The 16,827-nt window shown below is 46.4% G+C and overlaps 1 protein-coding gene across 4 annotated transcripts in view; it reads right to left on the reverse strand.

Annotated features, from left to right (window-relative positions):
* SREBF2 (sterol regulatory element binding transcription factor 2) overlaps positions 1-16,827 on the reverse strand; it is an 80,659-nt gene that overhangs the window by 26,938 nt on the left and 36,894 nt on the right. For 2 of the 4 annotated variants that reach the window (XM_038550387.1, XM_038550386.1), the window contains exons 7-13: positions 8,383-8,452; positions 8,033-8,257; positions 6,837-7,018; positions 5,848-5,994; positions 4,168-4,389; positions 2,390-2,504; positions 1,987-2,168 (exon numbers count right to left, since the gene is read on the reverse strand). In XM_038550387.1, coding sequence (XP_038406315.1) covers positions 1,987-2,168; positions 2,390-2,504; positions 4,168-4,389; positions 5,848-5,994; positions 6,837-7,018; positions 8,033-8,257; positions 8,383-8,452 — 1,143 coding nt within the window. Of the gene's footprint in view, positions 1-1,986; positions 2,169-2,389; positions 2,505-4,167; positions 4,390-5,847; positions 5,995-6,836; positions 7,019-8,032; positions 8,453-16,827 lie in introns of all 4 variants that reach the window. The other 2 variants (XM_038550388.1, XM_038550389.1) reach the window with 1 other exon arrangement.

Consider the following 16,827-nt stretch of genomic DNA (forward strand, 5'->3'; position numbering starts at 1 on the left):
ATGAATAAATAAATCTTAAAAACAAACAAACAAACAAAAAAACCAAAGTCAGACAGGAAAAGCATGGGACACAGGTAAGAAGCCCATAGCTCTCCCTCCGACTGCTTCTCAGACACTGGAACGCTCATCCTCTTGCCACCTGGGAAAAGAATATGTTCCGAAGACCAGAGGGAGAGGAGTCCTGTTTATAAAGGAGAGCACAAAAGAGAACGTTCTGCAGGATTCTGTTTCTGTTTGTTTTTTTTTTTAATAAATGTTCAATATCTTTTTTTTTTTAAGTTTTTAAAAAAATTTTTATGTATTTATGATAGTCACACACACACACACACACACACACACACACACACACACACACACACACACACAGGCAGAGACACAGGCAGAGGGAGAAGCAGGCTTCATGCAGGGAGCCCGACATGGGACTCGATCCTGGGTCTCCAGGATCATGCCCTGGACTGAAGGTAGTGCTAAACTGCTGAGCCACCGGGGCTGCTCTTCTGTTTCTGTTTAATTCCATAACAGGCAAGCTAATCTAATCTAAAGTGACGGCAATCAGAGCAATAGCTGTCTGAGGCTGGAGAGGGGTGTGGGAACTAACTGCCATGGTGTATGAAGGAGCTCTGTGGGTGATGGAAGTGTTCTATATCTTGATTATAGTGATAGTTATATATGTGTATACCCTTGCTTTTCAAAACTCCTCATACTGTATGCCACTACTTCATGCTACTGTAAAATAGGGGTTTTATCTCATGTAAATTAAACACCAACAGACCTGATTAAAGACCATACAACTGGGGTGCCTGAGTGGCTCAGTCAGTTGAGCGTCTGCCTTCAGCTCAGATCATGATCTCAGGGTCCTGGGACTGAGCCCTATGTCAGGCTCCCTGCGCAGTGGGGAGTCGGCTTCTGCCTCTCCCTGCAACTTGCGTGTACTCTACTCTCTCTCATGGTCTCTTCTCTCTCTCTCAAATAAACAAAATTTTTACCAAAAAAGAAACAAAACAAAACAAAACAAAAAACCATACAACTTCAGTATGGATCTATTTACAGGAGTTTGCCTGTGGTAAAACCAGGAGGCTGCTTTTCTTCCCATCCCCGTCCTACAGAGGGAGGACTGGAGAAAGGAGCCCTGTCTGCCCAGGGTGCCCAGAGAGAGAGGCAGGGAGGAAGGCTGGAGCCAGATCTCTCCCAACTTCCAGTGTGCACATACTACACCACTCCTTTTCAGTATTTTAAAGCCATCTGAAAATTTCTTCTGATGACAGATGCCTAGCTAATTCAATGTATACATCATATGGCCTTCTGTTACCAAACAGAATCACATTTACAAAGTATTTCACAAACAGAGCTTCGTCACTAAGATTAAGAACATGATACTATAAACAGTTTGATCAAAAACTCAGGCTAGAAGGGAAGTTTGTGCTTTTGAAGTTAGAAATTGCCAGTGGCCTCCACGGGTTCCCAGGACTACTAGATCATTAGGCTTGAGCCTCTATTGGCTAATTCCATTAAACCACAATTGCCAGGGGCTTTCTTTGACGATGAAAGGCCCTTGGCTGGAATGTTATTTGTTAGACTGGAAACTGTAATCATTTCCAGAAGAGGGCCCAGAGGCAGCCTTGCCCTAAACCAACCGAGCAACATCAAAAAATGGTCTTGCCAGGCCCATTATGAGTGAGGGATGTAATGAGGCGCCTCCGGCAACTCCTAGCACCCGCATGACAGCTGCTGTGTGTTCCCATTCTGGATCTGGCCCTTATTCCTCTCAGATGGGCTCTTTCAGCAAGGACCAGTTAAACTGGACTACACTGAACCAGTTAAGTGGATTTTGTGGGGGACACAGTAGGACCTAATTTCACAGAATTCCTATTCTCCTGCCCCAGTCCTCTCAACACCTGGCCTGCCTCCCTATCGGCAGCTTCTCCACAGTTAACTTAGGAGATATGGGAGAGATTCCAGGGATCAGAGGATTTCAAAAGCTCATACCTTTGCATCATCCAACAGAGGGCTTCCTGGCTCGGAGTCGATGGAGTAGGGGGAGAAACCAGCCTGGGACCCTGAGTCAGAGGCCGGAGGGGACATCAGAAGGATATTCTGATTGAAGTCTTCAATCTTTAGCTCCACATCATTGTCCACCAGGCTGCCTAGGTCGATGCCCTTCAGGAGCTCTGCAAAGAAAACCACATCTGGCAAACAGTCTGTTTGTAAAGAGCCCCCGCCTGGGTGCCTGGACCAGGGCTGAGCTGGGTAAGGGGCACATGGTCCTTGCTTCTGCTTCACCCCCAAAGGTACCTTGTACACAGCATCCGTGGGCTCTCCCCAGTGCCTAGCATAGAACTTCTACAACCAGAAGGCCTGATAACCCTTCTCTCAATGAGCACACACTCACTGTTTTTCTGATTTGCCAGCTTCAGCACCATGTTCTCCTGGCGTAGTTTATGATTGACTTGCTGCAAGTACTTGATGTAGTCAATGGCCTTCCTCAGAACACCAGACTTGTGCATCTGGGAAGGAAGCCAGGTAAAAACACAGTGGCATCACTGCAGGTGGCACAATGAGAGTGGGGAGGCCAGAGCTCATGGGGTGAAAGCATGGCTCCGGACTGAGATGCTGGGCTCAATCACTGGTTAGCTGTGCTACCCAGGACAAGTTACTCAGCATCTCTGAACCTCCTTAAAATGAGGATAATGATGATACATGAATCATGAACTTGTAGTGAGGGTAAAATGAGATAATACATGTACAGAGAGTAGCCCCCGATCTGGTACATAGTGACAATAAATAAATATTGTCACTCCTCTTTTCTTTTTTCTTTTTTCTTTTCTTTCTTTCTTTCTTTCTTTCTTTCTTTCTTTCTTTCTTTCTTTCTTTCTTTCTTTCTATTATTATTATTATTTTTTTTTTTTTTAATTTATGATAGTCACACAGAGAGAGAGAGAGAGAGAGAGAGGCAGAGACATAGGTAGAGGGAGAAGCAGGCTCCCGGTGGAGCCCGACGTGGGATTCAATCCCGGATCTCCAGGATTGCGCCCTGGGCCAAAGGCAGGCGCCAAACCGCTGCACCACCCAGGGATCCCTCTTTTTTTTTTTTTTTTTTTTTAAGATTTATTTATTTATTCAAGAGACACACACACACACACACACACACAGACACACACAGACACACACAGAGGCAGAGACACAGGCAGAGGGAGAAGCAGGCTCCATGCAGGGAGCCCGATGTGGGACTCAATCCTAGGACCCCAGGATCACGGCCTGAGCTGAAGACAGATGCCCAACCGCTGAGCCACCCAGGAGTCCCTAGTACTCCTCTTTCTTATAATAATCCTAGAACCAAAACAAACTTTAAAGAAAACAACTGACAAAAAACCGGAGCACTGTTGGATAGCCATCTTAAGTTATGTTAGCACATTTCAGATCTATAGGCTATGAGGAAAATCAAATTTTCTTTTAAAATAGAGATGATAGGGCAGCCCCGGTGGCTCAGCGGTTTAGCGCTTGGGGTGTGATCTTGGAGACCTGGGATCGAGTCCCACGTTGGGTTCCCTGCATGGAGCCTACTTCTCTCTCTCTCTCTGCCATGAATAAATAAATAAAATCTTTAATAAAATTTATAAATAAAATAAAATAAAATAAGAGATGATGAAGATAAATAGGTAAAACACAAAAACAAATAAACTATGTGACAGAAGACACATTCACTGAAAAACTCAAAATAATGAACAATCTATTCCCTCTATTTGCTGTTGGTTAAAGACCTGATCTCCATTTTCTTTCTTCCCTGCAAGGTAAAAATATTGCTAACCACCCATGAACACAATTAAACATATGCCAGCAACACCACCAGCTGATTCCAAGGTACATACAATCTGCACCTGACTGCCAGTGAGCAGTAGGCAGCCCTCCACCTGGGGTCCTGGGATCCATCATCACCACAGAGCAGAGTCAAAGGTCCAGCCAGGTTGCTACCTTCCCAAACCCAACAGTTCCCTTATGTTGGTTAATATTGTATAATCTTGAAAAAACCCCAAGATGCTACAGAAAGAAAGCACCTCTAACCATCCTTACATTCACTCACTTGGACCTGGGTTTTCCTAAATTCCTAAGGCAAAGATAGGTAGATGGGGAGATGATGGCCCATGAAATACCGTAATGCTTGGCACCCACCTTGGCATCTGTCCCCATGACCAGGTCCTTCAACTCAATGATTTTGTCATTAATAGAGGAACGATACCGCTTCTCAATGATGTTGTGTGTCGTCCGCCTCTCTCCTTCTTTGGGGGGCTCCAGCTGCTTGACTCCCCCAGGCACCTGCTTGATGGGCACTTTCTCTTGCCCCATCATCACAGGCATTGTGGTCAAAATGGTTCCATTGCTGCCCACAAGAGTCTAGAACAGGCACAGACACAGAGCAGAATTAGCCCATGGTTAGTCTGAATGAAGCAATCCCAGAACACAAACCTGCAGCCTTGGCCATGTGGCCTTGCCCGGTCTGATGCCCTTCTTGGCTGGATTAACTCAGGCCCCAAGAAACCTCAGGAGCCACAGTATCTGAGTTACTAAGCCCCATTCAGAACCGCTGTCAACAAATCACACCACAATAGGATTAATGTGGGTAAATATATTTTAACCTTTGGTCTCAGGGTACTTGAAAGATTATGATTTCTGCTTTGGTGTCAAACCATTTAGCCACCTCTGAGCTCGCATAAAATGTACCATATCATTCTGGCTCCAAGGCAGTTTCTCCTGGTGTAGGATACATCTCTTCCTCTCACATGACGGTAAAACCACTTGCTGCCTTTCCTTATATAATTTGGCCATCAACAAGCACAAGAGCAGAACCGATAGAGCCATTCTACTGAGTAAACAGGCCAACTGTAGAGGCTCCTCTTTCCTCAACTCTGCTTTCCCCTCTCTGTTTCTATTTTTTACTCATTTTAGCTTTATTTTCAAAAAATGGCTTCAATATCCAAATGGCTAACGAACAAATAAAAAACCACCCAACTTCATTAATCACTAAGAAATAATTCTCACATAATAAAAAAATACACATTTTAAGTATATAGCTTGATACATTTTTACATAGGGATATAATGTATGTAACCAAGATAACCCAGACCAAGACACAGACGATTCCTATCCCCTTAGAAAGTTCTCTTGTGCCTCTTTCCAGTTCTGTCTGCCCCTTCCCCCTCTGTGATCACTGCTCTGACCTCTATCACCACAGCTTAGTTTGGCCTCTTTTAAAACTTCATATAAATGCAATCATCAGCATGAACTCTTTTGTGATAGGCATCTTTTGCCCAACATACTATTTTTGAGGTTCAGCAGTCATATGTATCAATAGTTCTTTTTGTACATGTGTTATTTCCAGTTCTTGGCTCTTATGAATAAAGCTTACTTTCAAATTTTGATCACCTATTACTCTATCAGACTCTCTTGCCATAACATACCAAAGTGGCTGTGACCCTGCAACCCAAGGATGGGGGCCTTCCGTGTCCCTCAACTTATAGCCCCTCCCTGCCTGATGGGTGTAGGGTCCCTCAGAAGTCAAACCTCCATCAGCAGGACCTAAGAGGCAGACATTCCTGTGTGGAGCTGCTACATGGGAACCGGGGACCCTCTGCTAGTCCTCTCTCCTCCCTCAGTCCCTAGTACTCCCATATAACATGCATTGATGGTACTTCTCAAGGCAGTGGGGAGGGAACCTAAAAGGGGGTGATATTTGCAATCTGACACATTCCATAGAGCTTCTGCACCTACCCACTCTGTAGAGGTTTTGTTAACATCTCTGGGGCCTAACACCTCTAGGAAAGGAGGGGGTGGAGGGAGGAAGGCAGCTCTTACTGGTACTTGAAGGGCAGCTGTCTGGATGGGGGTGGTGAGGGCGGTGAGGGCTGGGTTCTGGACTGCGGCCATGACAGGGCTGCCATCTGTCTTTAAGGTGGTCAAAACAAGGGAATCTGTCTTGATGATCTGAGGCTGTACCAGGACCTGGACAGAGAATGAAGAAAAGGAAAAAGGAAGGCAGTGTTATTTTTTTTCTTTTGCTTTAGGTTCTTTCCCTCCAGGAAAGAAGAAAAAATAACATTTCCCTAAAACCAAGAACACAACTTGATGACAAGGAGAAAGAGTATAGCTAAAGAGGGTCTTGGATTGGAAGGCTGGAAGGCTTCAAGGAGAGTAACGCCAGGGCCTGGCAGGGGCAGAGTCTGGGGATGGAGGATGGGACAGAGGGCTGATTTTCGACAAACCCAGCAAAACCAGGAACAGGGCTGAGAAGCAGATAGGGGAAAAAAACCTGCGGTTTTTTTTTTTTTTTTTATAGATAAATTACCTTGTTAGTGAGAAACTACAATCCACCGTAATACATAAATTCAAGACATTTTGGCACATCCCTTTCCAGTTACCCATGACCGGGGTAAATAATCCACCTCCAGGGCAGCCCGGGTGGCTCAGCAGTTTAGCACCGCCTTCAGTCCAGGGCGTGATCCTGGAGACCCGGGATCCAGTCCCACGTCAGGCTCCCTGCATGGAGCCTGCTTCTCTCTCTGCCTGTGTCTCTGCCTCTCTCTCTCTGTCTGTCTCTCATGAATAAATAAATAAAAATCTTAAAAAAAAAAGATTAAAAAATAATAATCCACCTCCACTGGGACTGTGCGAGGGCCAGTGTACCTCCCCAGATGCCATCCCAGCTAGGTCTCCATGCCCAGCTCACCACGGCCTAAACGCTGCTCCCTTACACTCTGTTGGTCCTTCTTAGTATGTATACCACATCTTCAAGACCAGCCCCCAGCCCCACCCAGCACCCTCCTGAATCCTCATCGGCTACCTACCGGGACCTGTTGCACCTGGGGTGCAGCAACTGTCTGTACCGTGGCCGGGGCGAGGGTCTGCAGCGTGCCGTTGGCTGTCTGTGTCAGCACCCTTTGGGCCTGTACCGTCTGCACCTGCTGCTGGATGGTGACTGGCTGCACCTGGGAGGATGTCACTAGGCTTTGGACTTGAGGCTGAAGGACTTGGGAGAAGAGGAGGGAAAAGTCACACAGACGAGGAATGCATTATGTCACTGTAGCTGCAGTAGCCACCTCGGATGGGGTGCCTTAGAACGAGCCCGACTCCCCACCTGCTGCTGAAGAAGATGTACACAGCCATTTACAGGCTGGTCTAGATAACAAGAACATTCCATGGGAGCTGCATCAATTTCTGAGGGAATGAGAACAGATTATTTTATTACTCTGGGTGAGGGGTGGACGTGAGGGGAGCTTAATCAGCAAAAGACTGCACCCAGTAGAATTGATACAGAGAACCAACAATTCCATACGGCTCCATTGCTCCTCGTGGAAGGAAGAGAAAGTGCACTTTGGGATGACAGTGCATTTTGGGATGACAGTCTCAGCTTTTTGCTTTGCTGCCTCTCTGTAGGCCCTAAACCCTCAGAAGCCCACTGAAGAACTTTAAGATCCTTTGAAATTCAGAGTAATACTAATCCCACCTGGGGCTCCCCCAAAGGGTCCGAAAACGGATGGAGGTCTGGAGGGAGGTCTGCCGCAAAGGCACTGGGCACAGCCCAAAGAAAGTCACTCACTAGCTCACCACACACTGAGGGCCTGCTGAACGGAGATATAGCACCTGCTCTAATTCATAGTCTCTGTAGTGGCTGCTCAGGAGATGTTTGCTGAATGAATAGTTCTCAACTTCGAGGTGCCAAGATCTGGCTGTTGTTCAGGTAAGTCTCTAGACTCACTTTATTCAAGCCTCTAGCTCCAGTTACCAGCACGGCCCTGCACCTGCTCTGCTTGTTCCATTCTTTGACCCAATATCCTTGAAGCAGGCACAACAGATATTAGGGTATCTGAAGAGGCAGAGTGTGGACTATCCCCACACCACGGTCCTTGTTGCGATTACCCAAAACTCAATCAGAAGAGGACCAAATTGCCGATTCCATCATCCCCAGAGAGGGATGTGGTTGCAACGTGGCACATAAACTTTTGAACCAACCAACCACCATCATCTCTGACTTCTGAATCACCTTGAAAGCTGGTGGCTGCATTCTGGTATATCAAAGGCTGCTGGATGATCCTCGTCTGCGGAGCGGTGCTGAACGTGGGGGTGATCATCACCGTCTGCTGCGGCAGCTGGGCCGGGGGCGGGGCCGGGGGCTGGGGGCGGGGCTGAAGAACAGGCGTGGCCCGCGGCGGGGTAGGGACCGTGGTGGGGGGAGCCTTGACCTGCAGGGCGGGAGCCTGCGGGGAGGCGGCGGCGGGAGAGAAGGCAGGTAGCGGGACCTGGCTGAAGGACCGCGACATTGCGGGGTCCCCCACTCCGCCCCCAGCACTGCCGCTGCCATTGCCGCCGCCGCCGCCGCCGCCGCTGGGGAAGGAGCTACACAGCTGCTCGGAGAACAAGTCAGGGAACTCTCCAACTTGATTGCTGACAAACTGCAGCATCTCTGGAAAGAAACGAAAAGGAGTAATTTTATTGCCATCCAAAATATCTATTAACTTCCAAATTTGCTTAAGAAACTGAGGCATGGGGGCGCCTGGGTGGCTCAGATGCTTAAGCGTCTGCCTTGGGCTCAGGTCATGATGTGGGGGCGGGGGCTGGTCCTGGGGTGGAGCCCATAGTCGGGCTCCCTGCTCGGTGGGGAGTCTGCTTCTCCCTCCGCTCCTCCCCCCACTCCTGCTTTCAGGCTCTCTCTCAAACAAATAAAAAATCTTAGAAAAAGAAAAGAAAAGAAACCGAGGCATGCAAAGCTAAAGGCTTTCCCACGAGCACAGCAGAAATGGGTCAGGAGACCCTCACCTCCCTCTCAGGAGGAGAGCCTCCTGAGCTAAGGTGGCCAACCGAAGAACAACAGGTCAGGATTCATCTGTCTGATGTTCTTTCTCCCCACCCCACCTCCAGGCCCTTTCCACTAACTTTCCTGATTATATCAGGCCAAACAAGAGCCACCCCTGGGCTAGGTAAGTATTGCTTTTGGAGGTTATTGCTGGTCTCGTTTTACAGTTGGGGACACTGGGGGAGGAAAGTGGGTAGTCTCTGTCCTAAGGATTTCAAGCTCAGTAGCCTCAGGTGTGAGGCCACCGCCAACCCAGGACTGCTCCCCATGACAACGCATGGAATCAGGAGGTCAGGAGGTCTGGCCAGACCCTAAACTGCTCTCACCTCAGGCAGCCTTCCTTCCTCACCACAGGTAGCCTCTGGGGCTTCTCCCCAGAAAGCGCATAGCCCTGGGCACTTGGCACTGTTGGTACCCTCAGAAACACTCAGGGATGATGAAATCAATAGCCTCCAAGTCCTGGAACTTCAGGGGGTGGAGTGGATGGAAAGATCATAATGGAAGTCCAGAACAGGGAAATAACTTGGCCAAGGTCCTACAGCTCATCAGGGCACAGCAAGGACTAGGACCAGTTCCTTGCCTCCCAGCTTCAGGCTCTTCTACTGCACCAAGCACACTCACTGCCAGAAGGTTGGGGCAGAGCAACCCCGGCCCTGGATTCTGTGTTCTAGAGGGCCCACCCTGGCCATGCGCCTTTTCTCGGGGCAAAGAGTTGTGGGACCACTGGGATATGTGTTCCAAGTACCTGGGATCCCTAAAGTTCCCAGCCCAAAGGGCCCCAAATCTCTTCCCCTAGTTCACCCTTAAATTTACCAAAACCCAACTTAATCCACAACTAAAATTCATCTCTTGTGACTCTTGCCTCCCCACAGGGCTGGTCCCCATTAGAAGTCTGGAACCTTGGCTTTCTCATGGGTATTTTCAGACCCAAGGTTCTTCACACTGCTTCCATTCCCTCCCCTTTCCTCTCTAAGACATTCCCAAGGAGCTGCTGCTTGTTTCTGAACTGTACACCCTCCTCTCTAAACATTCAAGGTCGCTCGATGCTCTGACTTAGCCACCAAAACACCCCAAACCAAAAACAAACAAAAAACACACCAACTCTTTTCATTCTCCCAAACCTTTACCAGCCAAGTCCATCCCACCTTCCCAGGTCTCTAACAGTGTGTGGACGTGCATATGCATGCACATGCTCCTGTGTGGTGGTAGCGGGTTGGGGCTATGAAGAGTCCTGTGTTATGCAAGCAGAAAGCTACTGGGGGTTTCTAGGATGACCATACAGGACGACTGAAGTTTAGCAGTTCATTACTTCCAGCGTTTCATCAGTTCAGCCTGCTGACAAAACAGCATCTTATAAGATTAAATGACTATGTAGTAGTATTATTTACCAACACCTCAACACTGCTGTGTCCCCTCGACACTCAGCCTGCTGTGTGTGGGAAGGAGAAATGGGCACATTGCCACAGATATTGTAATTGGTACCAACCAATTCCAGTTCCTTGTAAATGATTAAACTAAGAAATGTCCTTAAACTCAGCACAGAATTTAAACAAAACACACTTTAGTGCTAAACAATCCAAGCACAACACAAGATTTATAAAAAGTTTTAAGAAAATGCTTAAAAAAAAAAAAAAGAAAAAAGAAAATGCTTAAGAGAAACCTAATAACCTGTTGAACTTTCCAGAATGCCCATAAAGTTCTTACCCTGTGGAATCAGCCCAGAGGTGTTTTGTGAGCCAAAAGAACGTCAATCCCTGATTGACTGTTTTCATCCATGGAAAGCTAAGGAGGGCACAAGGCAAGAGAGGCCAGAGGCCTGGCAGATGGGCACAGACTTCGGTACTAGGTAGGGTCTCAAGAGGGCAAGTCACCTCTCTACACGCGGGTTTCCTCACCACAAAAGGCTGCCTTAAGAATACTTGGCTTCTTTGTTGTGAGGATTGATAAATAATTTGTGCAAAGTGTCTGGTGAGAGGCAGACCCTTATAAGGGTCCCTGTCAGTGGTAATTCCAGAGCACCTACCGCCTGGGCACTTGGCTCCACTGATCTCATCTAGTTGAGTGTTCTCTAAAACCTTTTGCGGAGAAAGACTTGGGCTGGCATGGTGAAATAACCTGCAGAGGTCCTAAAGCTTGTTCACAAAGCAGGTTAAGAGAATGGAGGCAAATGGGATGCAACGACTTAAAAAAAATAAATCCTTTTCAACCCACACATGACAAGCTCCGGTGGTGTTATCTGCAGCAAGGCAGATAGGCACTGGGCTGAGACGCACAGAGGGGCCCCTTAAGACCAAGCATTTGAAGGAAGAAGTGATGGGAAGAGGCTCTTTGAGCCCCAGCTCCAGCAAGGCAGGTGGGGCCTTCCCAGGACCCCATCTGGTCTGCAGTGACAGAGGAGAGGAGGCCCCACCAGCCAGAACGAGGCCTGGAGAACCAAGATGCCAAAGGCCCACCTCAGGTACAGTTTTGCTCTAAAGCTCCAAGCTGTACCCGTGGGAGTATCCTAATGTCTCGTGTTCCCTGCTCCAATCACTGGAGTGCCGCAATTATAGAGGTTCTCATTTCCTCTGAGAGCAGTGAAACCCAGAAAAGAGAGGCCTGGAAGAAGGCACAAGCTTTATGGGGCTTTGAAAATGAAGTTCCAGATCCTGCACGATGAGCTGTGGTCACTAGAGCGGAAGGCCAAACTTGGGTGGGCCTCCTGGGAGCTAGGCAGGCCACCCTCTGGCCTGCAAATCCTAGCTTACCCAGCAGGGGTGCTCCTGGTAGTTACCCTCCTCAAACAAGCTACAGAACTATTTTTTAGCTGTTTTTTTTTTTTTTTCTTAAAGATTTTATTTATTTATTTATTCATGATAGACACACAGAGATGGAGAGGCAGAGACACAGGCAGAGGGAGAAGCAGGCCCCATGCAGGGAGCCCAACATGGGACTCGATCCCGGGTCTCCAGGATCACCCTTGGCTGAAGGCCGTGCTAAACTGCTAAACCACCCAGGCTGCCCTTTTTAGTTGCTTCTTGAAGGAATAATTTTGTTGCATCAAGGAAGCGGGGCCCCAAGAAATTACTCCTGAGTTTTGGTCTCTTTAAAGCTTGTGATCAAAATCCGAGACTGCAGCTGTCACCTGTGCATTGCAACCAGTCATGAGCCTCATCCGAAGAAACCCCAAGTTCATGTGCACTTTATGGAGCTTGCAACATGGAGGTAACATCAAGCACTTTGCCCTGCCCAGCTAGCAACATCTTCCTGAGAGGGAGGTGATCTGAAATCTGGGCAGATTAATTTTGGTCAGGAGTATAGAATCTAAAGCCCCCAAATGAGGTAACATAGTCTCCAAACTGCATAGTCATGTCAGCCAACATCCTTTAGCAGGAATTTGCTACCTAGCCCAGGTATGTGCTGAGAGAATGATTTTAAAAAGGTCACTGATGCTCTTATATTTCGTATTTATTACCCCCTTGTGTTAGATAATTTTTTTAAAAGATTTTATTTATTTATTTATGAGAGACACACACAGAGAGACAGAGGCAGAGACACAGGTAGAGTGAAGCAGGCTCCATGCAAGGAGCCTGATGTGGGACTTGATCCCGGGTCTCCAGGATCAGGCCCTGGGCTGAAGGTGGCACTAAACTGCTGAGCCACCCGGACTGCCCCTGCCCAGATAATTTTTTTAAAAAAGATTATTTATTGGCGAGGGAGAGAAGGATGGGAAGGGCAGAGGGAGAGGCAGGCTCCCCACTGAGCAGGGAGCCCCCATGTGGGACTCCATCCCAGGACCCTGAGATCATGACCTGAGCCGAAGGCAGATGCTTAACCAACTGAGCCACCCAGGCACCCCAGATAATGTTTTAAATAACTACCTTTTTTTTAAAAATCATAAAAGTAAACTATTAAAAAATTTAGAAAAAAGTTAAATGAAAAAAAAGTCCAGCAATTCCACCTCCCTGGGGCATCTACTTGTCAATGTTTTGATATGTCCTTCCTATACATAGGCATGGCTTGCTTGTGCACACAAGCACACGTGTGAGAACAGTTTTAAAAAAGTGGGATCACACTGAAGATGCTATTTTGTACCCTGCCCCCTTTATTTAATAAAACACAGAAAGTATTCAGTGTCAACCACTGTGGATTTAGCAGCATCCTTTGTTTGAGTCCCTCAGTACTGTATTGTAGCATATTGTATCAACACACTAGAATTTATTTATTTATTTTTTAAGATTTTATTTATTTATTCATGAGAGACACAGGGAGAGAGAGAGAGAGAGAGAGAGAGAGAGAGAGAGAGAGAGAGGCAGAGACACAGGCAGAGGGAGAGGCAGGCTTCATTCAGGGAGCCTGATGTGGGACTTGATCCTGGGACCCCAGGGTCATGCCCTGGGCTGAAGGTGACGCTAAACCACCGGGCCACCAGGGCTGCCCAACACACTAGAATTTAACCACTTAGTGATGACAAATGGCTGTTTTCAATTTTTTAGCGTTAGAAACTTTTTTTTTTTAAAGGATTTATTTAGGAGAGAGAGAACATGAGTGGAAGGAGCAGAGGGAGAGGGACAGCTCAAGCAGACTCTGAGCTGAGCACAGAGCCTGACGTGGGGCTTGATCTCACAACCCTGAGATCCTGACCTCAGCTGAAAGCAAGAGTCAGATGCTTAACCAACTGCACCACCCAGGTGGCCCCAGCATTACCAACTCTTACAAAAATCTTTTCCCACTGATTTGATGATTGGGATAAATTTCTAGAAATTGACTGGCTGGGTCAAAAGACAGGTATGTGTGCTTTGGGGAGGATGTAACAACCTATGCTTCTGCCAGCATTTCCCCACATCTGCTTCTGTCATCCAGACAGTGGGGAAAGAACATCAAACTGTTTCGGCTTGGATGAATGAGCGCTAATGAGGTTGGATGTCTCCTGCCAATTTTATTGACTATTTGTATTTCTTTCTTTCTAAATTGCCTGCTCTTGATCTTTATGCATTCTTCTATTGGGTTGTCTCTTTTTACTGATTCAAAAAAATTTCACATACTATGAGTATTTCCTCCTTATATATGTGCATATATCTGCCACACTGTTATTTTTATTGAAGTATGGTTGACATACAATCCACTTTATTTTTCTTTTAATTTGTTGAGAAAAAACAGGGGTGGGCTGGGTGGCTCAATTGGTTAAGCATCTGCCTTCGGCTCAGCTCAAGATCTCAGGGTCCTGGGATCCAGCCCAGCCTCAGGCTCTTTACTCTGTGGGGAATCTGTTTCTCTCCCCCCACCCCCATTTTCTCCCCCCTGCTCACTGCTCTCTCACTCTCAAGTAAGATCTTCAAAAAAATTTTTTTTGTTGAGAAAATGTAATGCCACAGTGATTACGTTATCATGCCCTAGCCCTATAACTTGGGGTAAGTTTTACTTTTTTGGGTCAGTTTTCTCATCTATAAAATGGGGTTGAAATTATACTTACCTCATGGGGCTGCTAAGAGAGAGGTTGCATGGAATCTAAAGCACAGTGCCTGGCACTCAGTAGTATCTAGTGCATGTTATTTGTGGCAGGTTTTTTTGACAGTCAGTTTTGCAAATGTGAATTTGTTCCAATGCATTTGGCTATATTAGGGAACAATTTGGGCATGTCACGAATTTTGTGTTTACTTATGCATGAGAGAAACACTAGGAAATGCAAAACACACCCAGCTGAAATGAGCCACATAGGGGTACACAAAATGAGCACAGGTGCACACCTCAAACATCTACCAGCTTTGTCAGGTCACAGCATGTATTATGAATCATAACCATCCACATCTGGATCAGAACTTTCCATCGGACTGCAGACATCCCTTCGTCCATCACCTCACAATAACTCAGAAGCTACAACTTCTAACACTCACTTCCACAAGCAAACCTCAGGTCTTTTTTAGGGTAAGGGGCCCCATTTCTTGTGGTATTTCATATTTCTTACTGACTTAATAATCTATAAAAGTAAGCTGTTTTTTTATTAGGTTTTTAGCTCTTAGTTTTTTCAGTTTTTTTTTCAATCACTTCTAAAGATTTTGAGTGTTGTGACCTGAATCCCATTTCCCGGGACGCCTGGGTGGCTCAGCGGTTTAGAGCCTGCCTTCGGCCCAGGGGCGTGATCCTGGAGTCCTGGGATCAAGTCCCAGATTGGGCTCACTGCATGGAGCCTGCTTCTCTCTCCGCCTCTCTCTGTCTCTCATGAATAAATGAATAAAAAATCTTAAAAAAAAAAAAGAGTCCATTTCCCTCATAAGCCTTTTGGTTTGCATCACATGATTTTGCTCAGTGCAGTGATTTTTAGGAATGTATATGTTGTATTATAGCAGAACTGACTATATGCAAATGCTAATACTGTGTAGTGTAATGAAATTACCTGGTTTTTGTGTTACACTGAAAAAGTTCCTCATCCCCAAGATTATAAGGACATTCATCTAAACTTTCTTAATTTAGTGTCGTTCATTTAATCTTTCACATTAGATCTGCCCAACCAACATAAAAGACAGAGTAAGTGTGGTATGTAATGTTTGTAGGCTACTGGGAATCAGATGGACCACAACCAGTGAGCAAGAGGTAAACACAAAAGTTAATCCCAACAAGTATGCTTCTTTAAGAAACAAGTATCCTGGGATCCCTGGGTGGCGCAGCGGTTTGGCGCCTGCCTTCGGCCCAGGGCGCAATCCTGGAGACCCGGGATCGAATCCCACATCGGGCTCCCGGTGCATGGAGCCTGCTTCTCCCTCTGCCTGTGTCTCTGCCTCTCTCTCTCTCTCTCTCTGTGACTATCATAAATAAATAAAAATTAAAAAAAAAAAAAAAATTAAAAAAAAAAAAAAAGAAACAAGTATCCTGCACTCAAGCTGATGATCCTATCTTCCCTCCTAGGATTTTTTTTTCTAATAATTAAAAAAGAAATCAAATGTAGACTAGTATCAATAGTATTGACCTGAAGATCAATAGTGAGATAGCTTTTCCTTTCTCTACCATTTTGCTATCTGTAATCACCACTGCTTTCTCAGGACCTCAAACATGAGTTACCCCCATTCAAGTCACCCAGAAGGGCAGTTCAGGAGCTGGGCTGACACCTACACCCTTTGCTGTAGAAACCTTGGAATGCAATAATATAAGGAACGCAGGGACAATTATAACAAATTCAAGCAAATTCGTGCCTAAAATCACTCGAAACACCAGGGAGCACATTTGCTAAGAAGCTCATAGCACAGGGACAGCATCATGTACATCAAGGGAATTCTGGGTCACCTTCCTGGGAGACAGGGAGTCTGGAGGAGGGCTGAATGACACCGGATGGCAAACTAGTGACTCAGGCATCCTATATTTTAGGCAAGGGATGAGTACACTCTTTTTACTGGCAAAGAAACCACAAAGGAAAATCGGGCAGGGAGGTGGGATTCTCAAATGCTCGTGTTACATAACACAAATGTATCACTGCATATATCAAATATTACATAATGAAATAAAACATTTGAAAATTAAGAGTAAAAGAAAGCATAAAGGGAAGCGAAAGTCATTCTCCAATGGTCTTCTGGTCTGCTCTGTCTGACTCTCTCTCCCTATCTGCCAGGCTGGGTGTCAGGGGCAGGTTCAGAGAGTCCCAGCTGGGCCGGCCAGTCCTAACTTCTCTGTCCAACACAGCAGGGCCCCCAAGCAGCTCTCAGTTTCAACCAGGAGAATGATCTTCAGCATCACCTTCAATTGGTCTTTCTTTCCTCTGCCAGAAGTTTTTTTTTTTTTTTGCCAGAAGTTTACTATGAACTTCTGGCAGGTCTCCTTTCATGGTATCAGAGTTCTCTTTGCTTAACTTGTATACTCTACCTTGATTTTAACTGCAACCTCCTCCCTAGTGACAACTGTCTTCTTTGAGTATCTTGTTGGTCCAACAGTCTCTCAAATCAAATCTCTCAAATCTCTCAAACACAAGCTTCAAAGCTTCCTACCGATTGCTCCCTCCTACTCCAAAGGATTTCACT

The sequence above is a fragment of the Canis lupus genome, chromosome 10 (assembly GCF_011100685.1).
Source record: "Canis lupus familiaris isolate Mischka breed German Shepherd chromosome 10, alternate assembly UU_Cfam_GSD_1.0, whole genome shotgun sequence".
Lineage (NCBI taxonomy): Eukaryota > Metazoa > Chordata > Mammalia > Carnivora > Canidae > Canis > Canis lupus.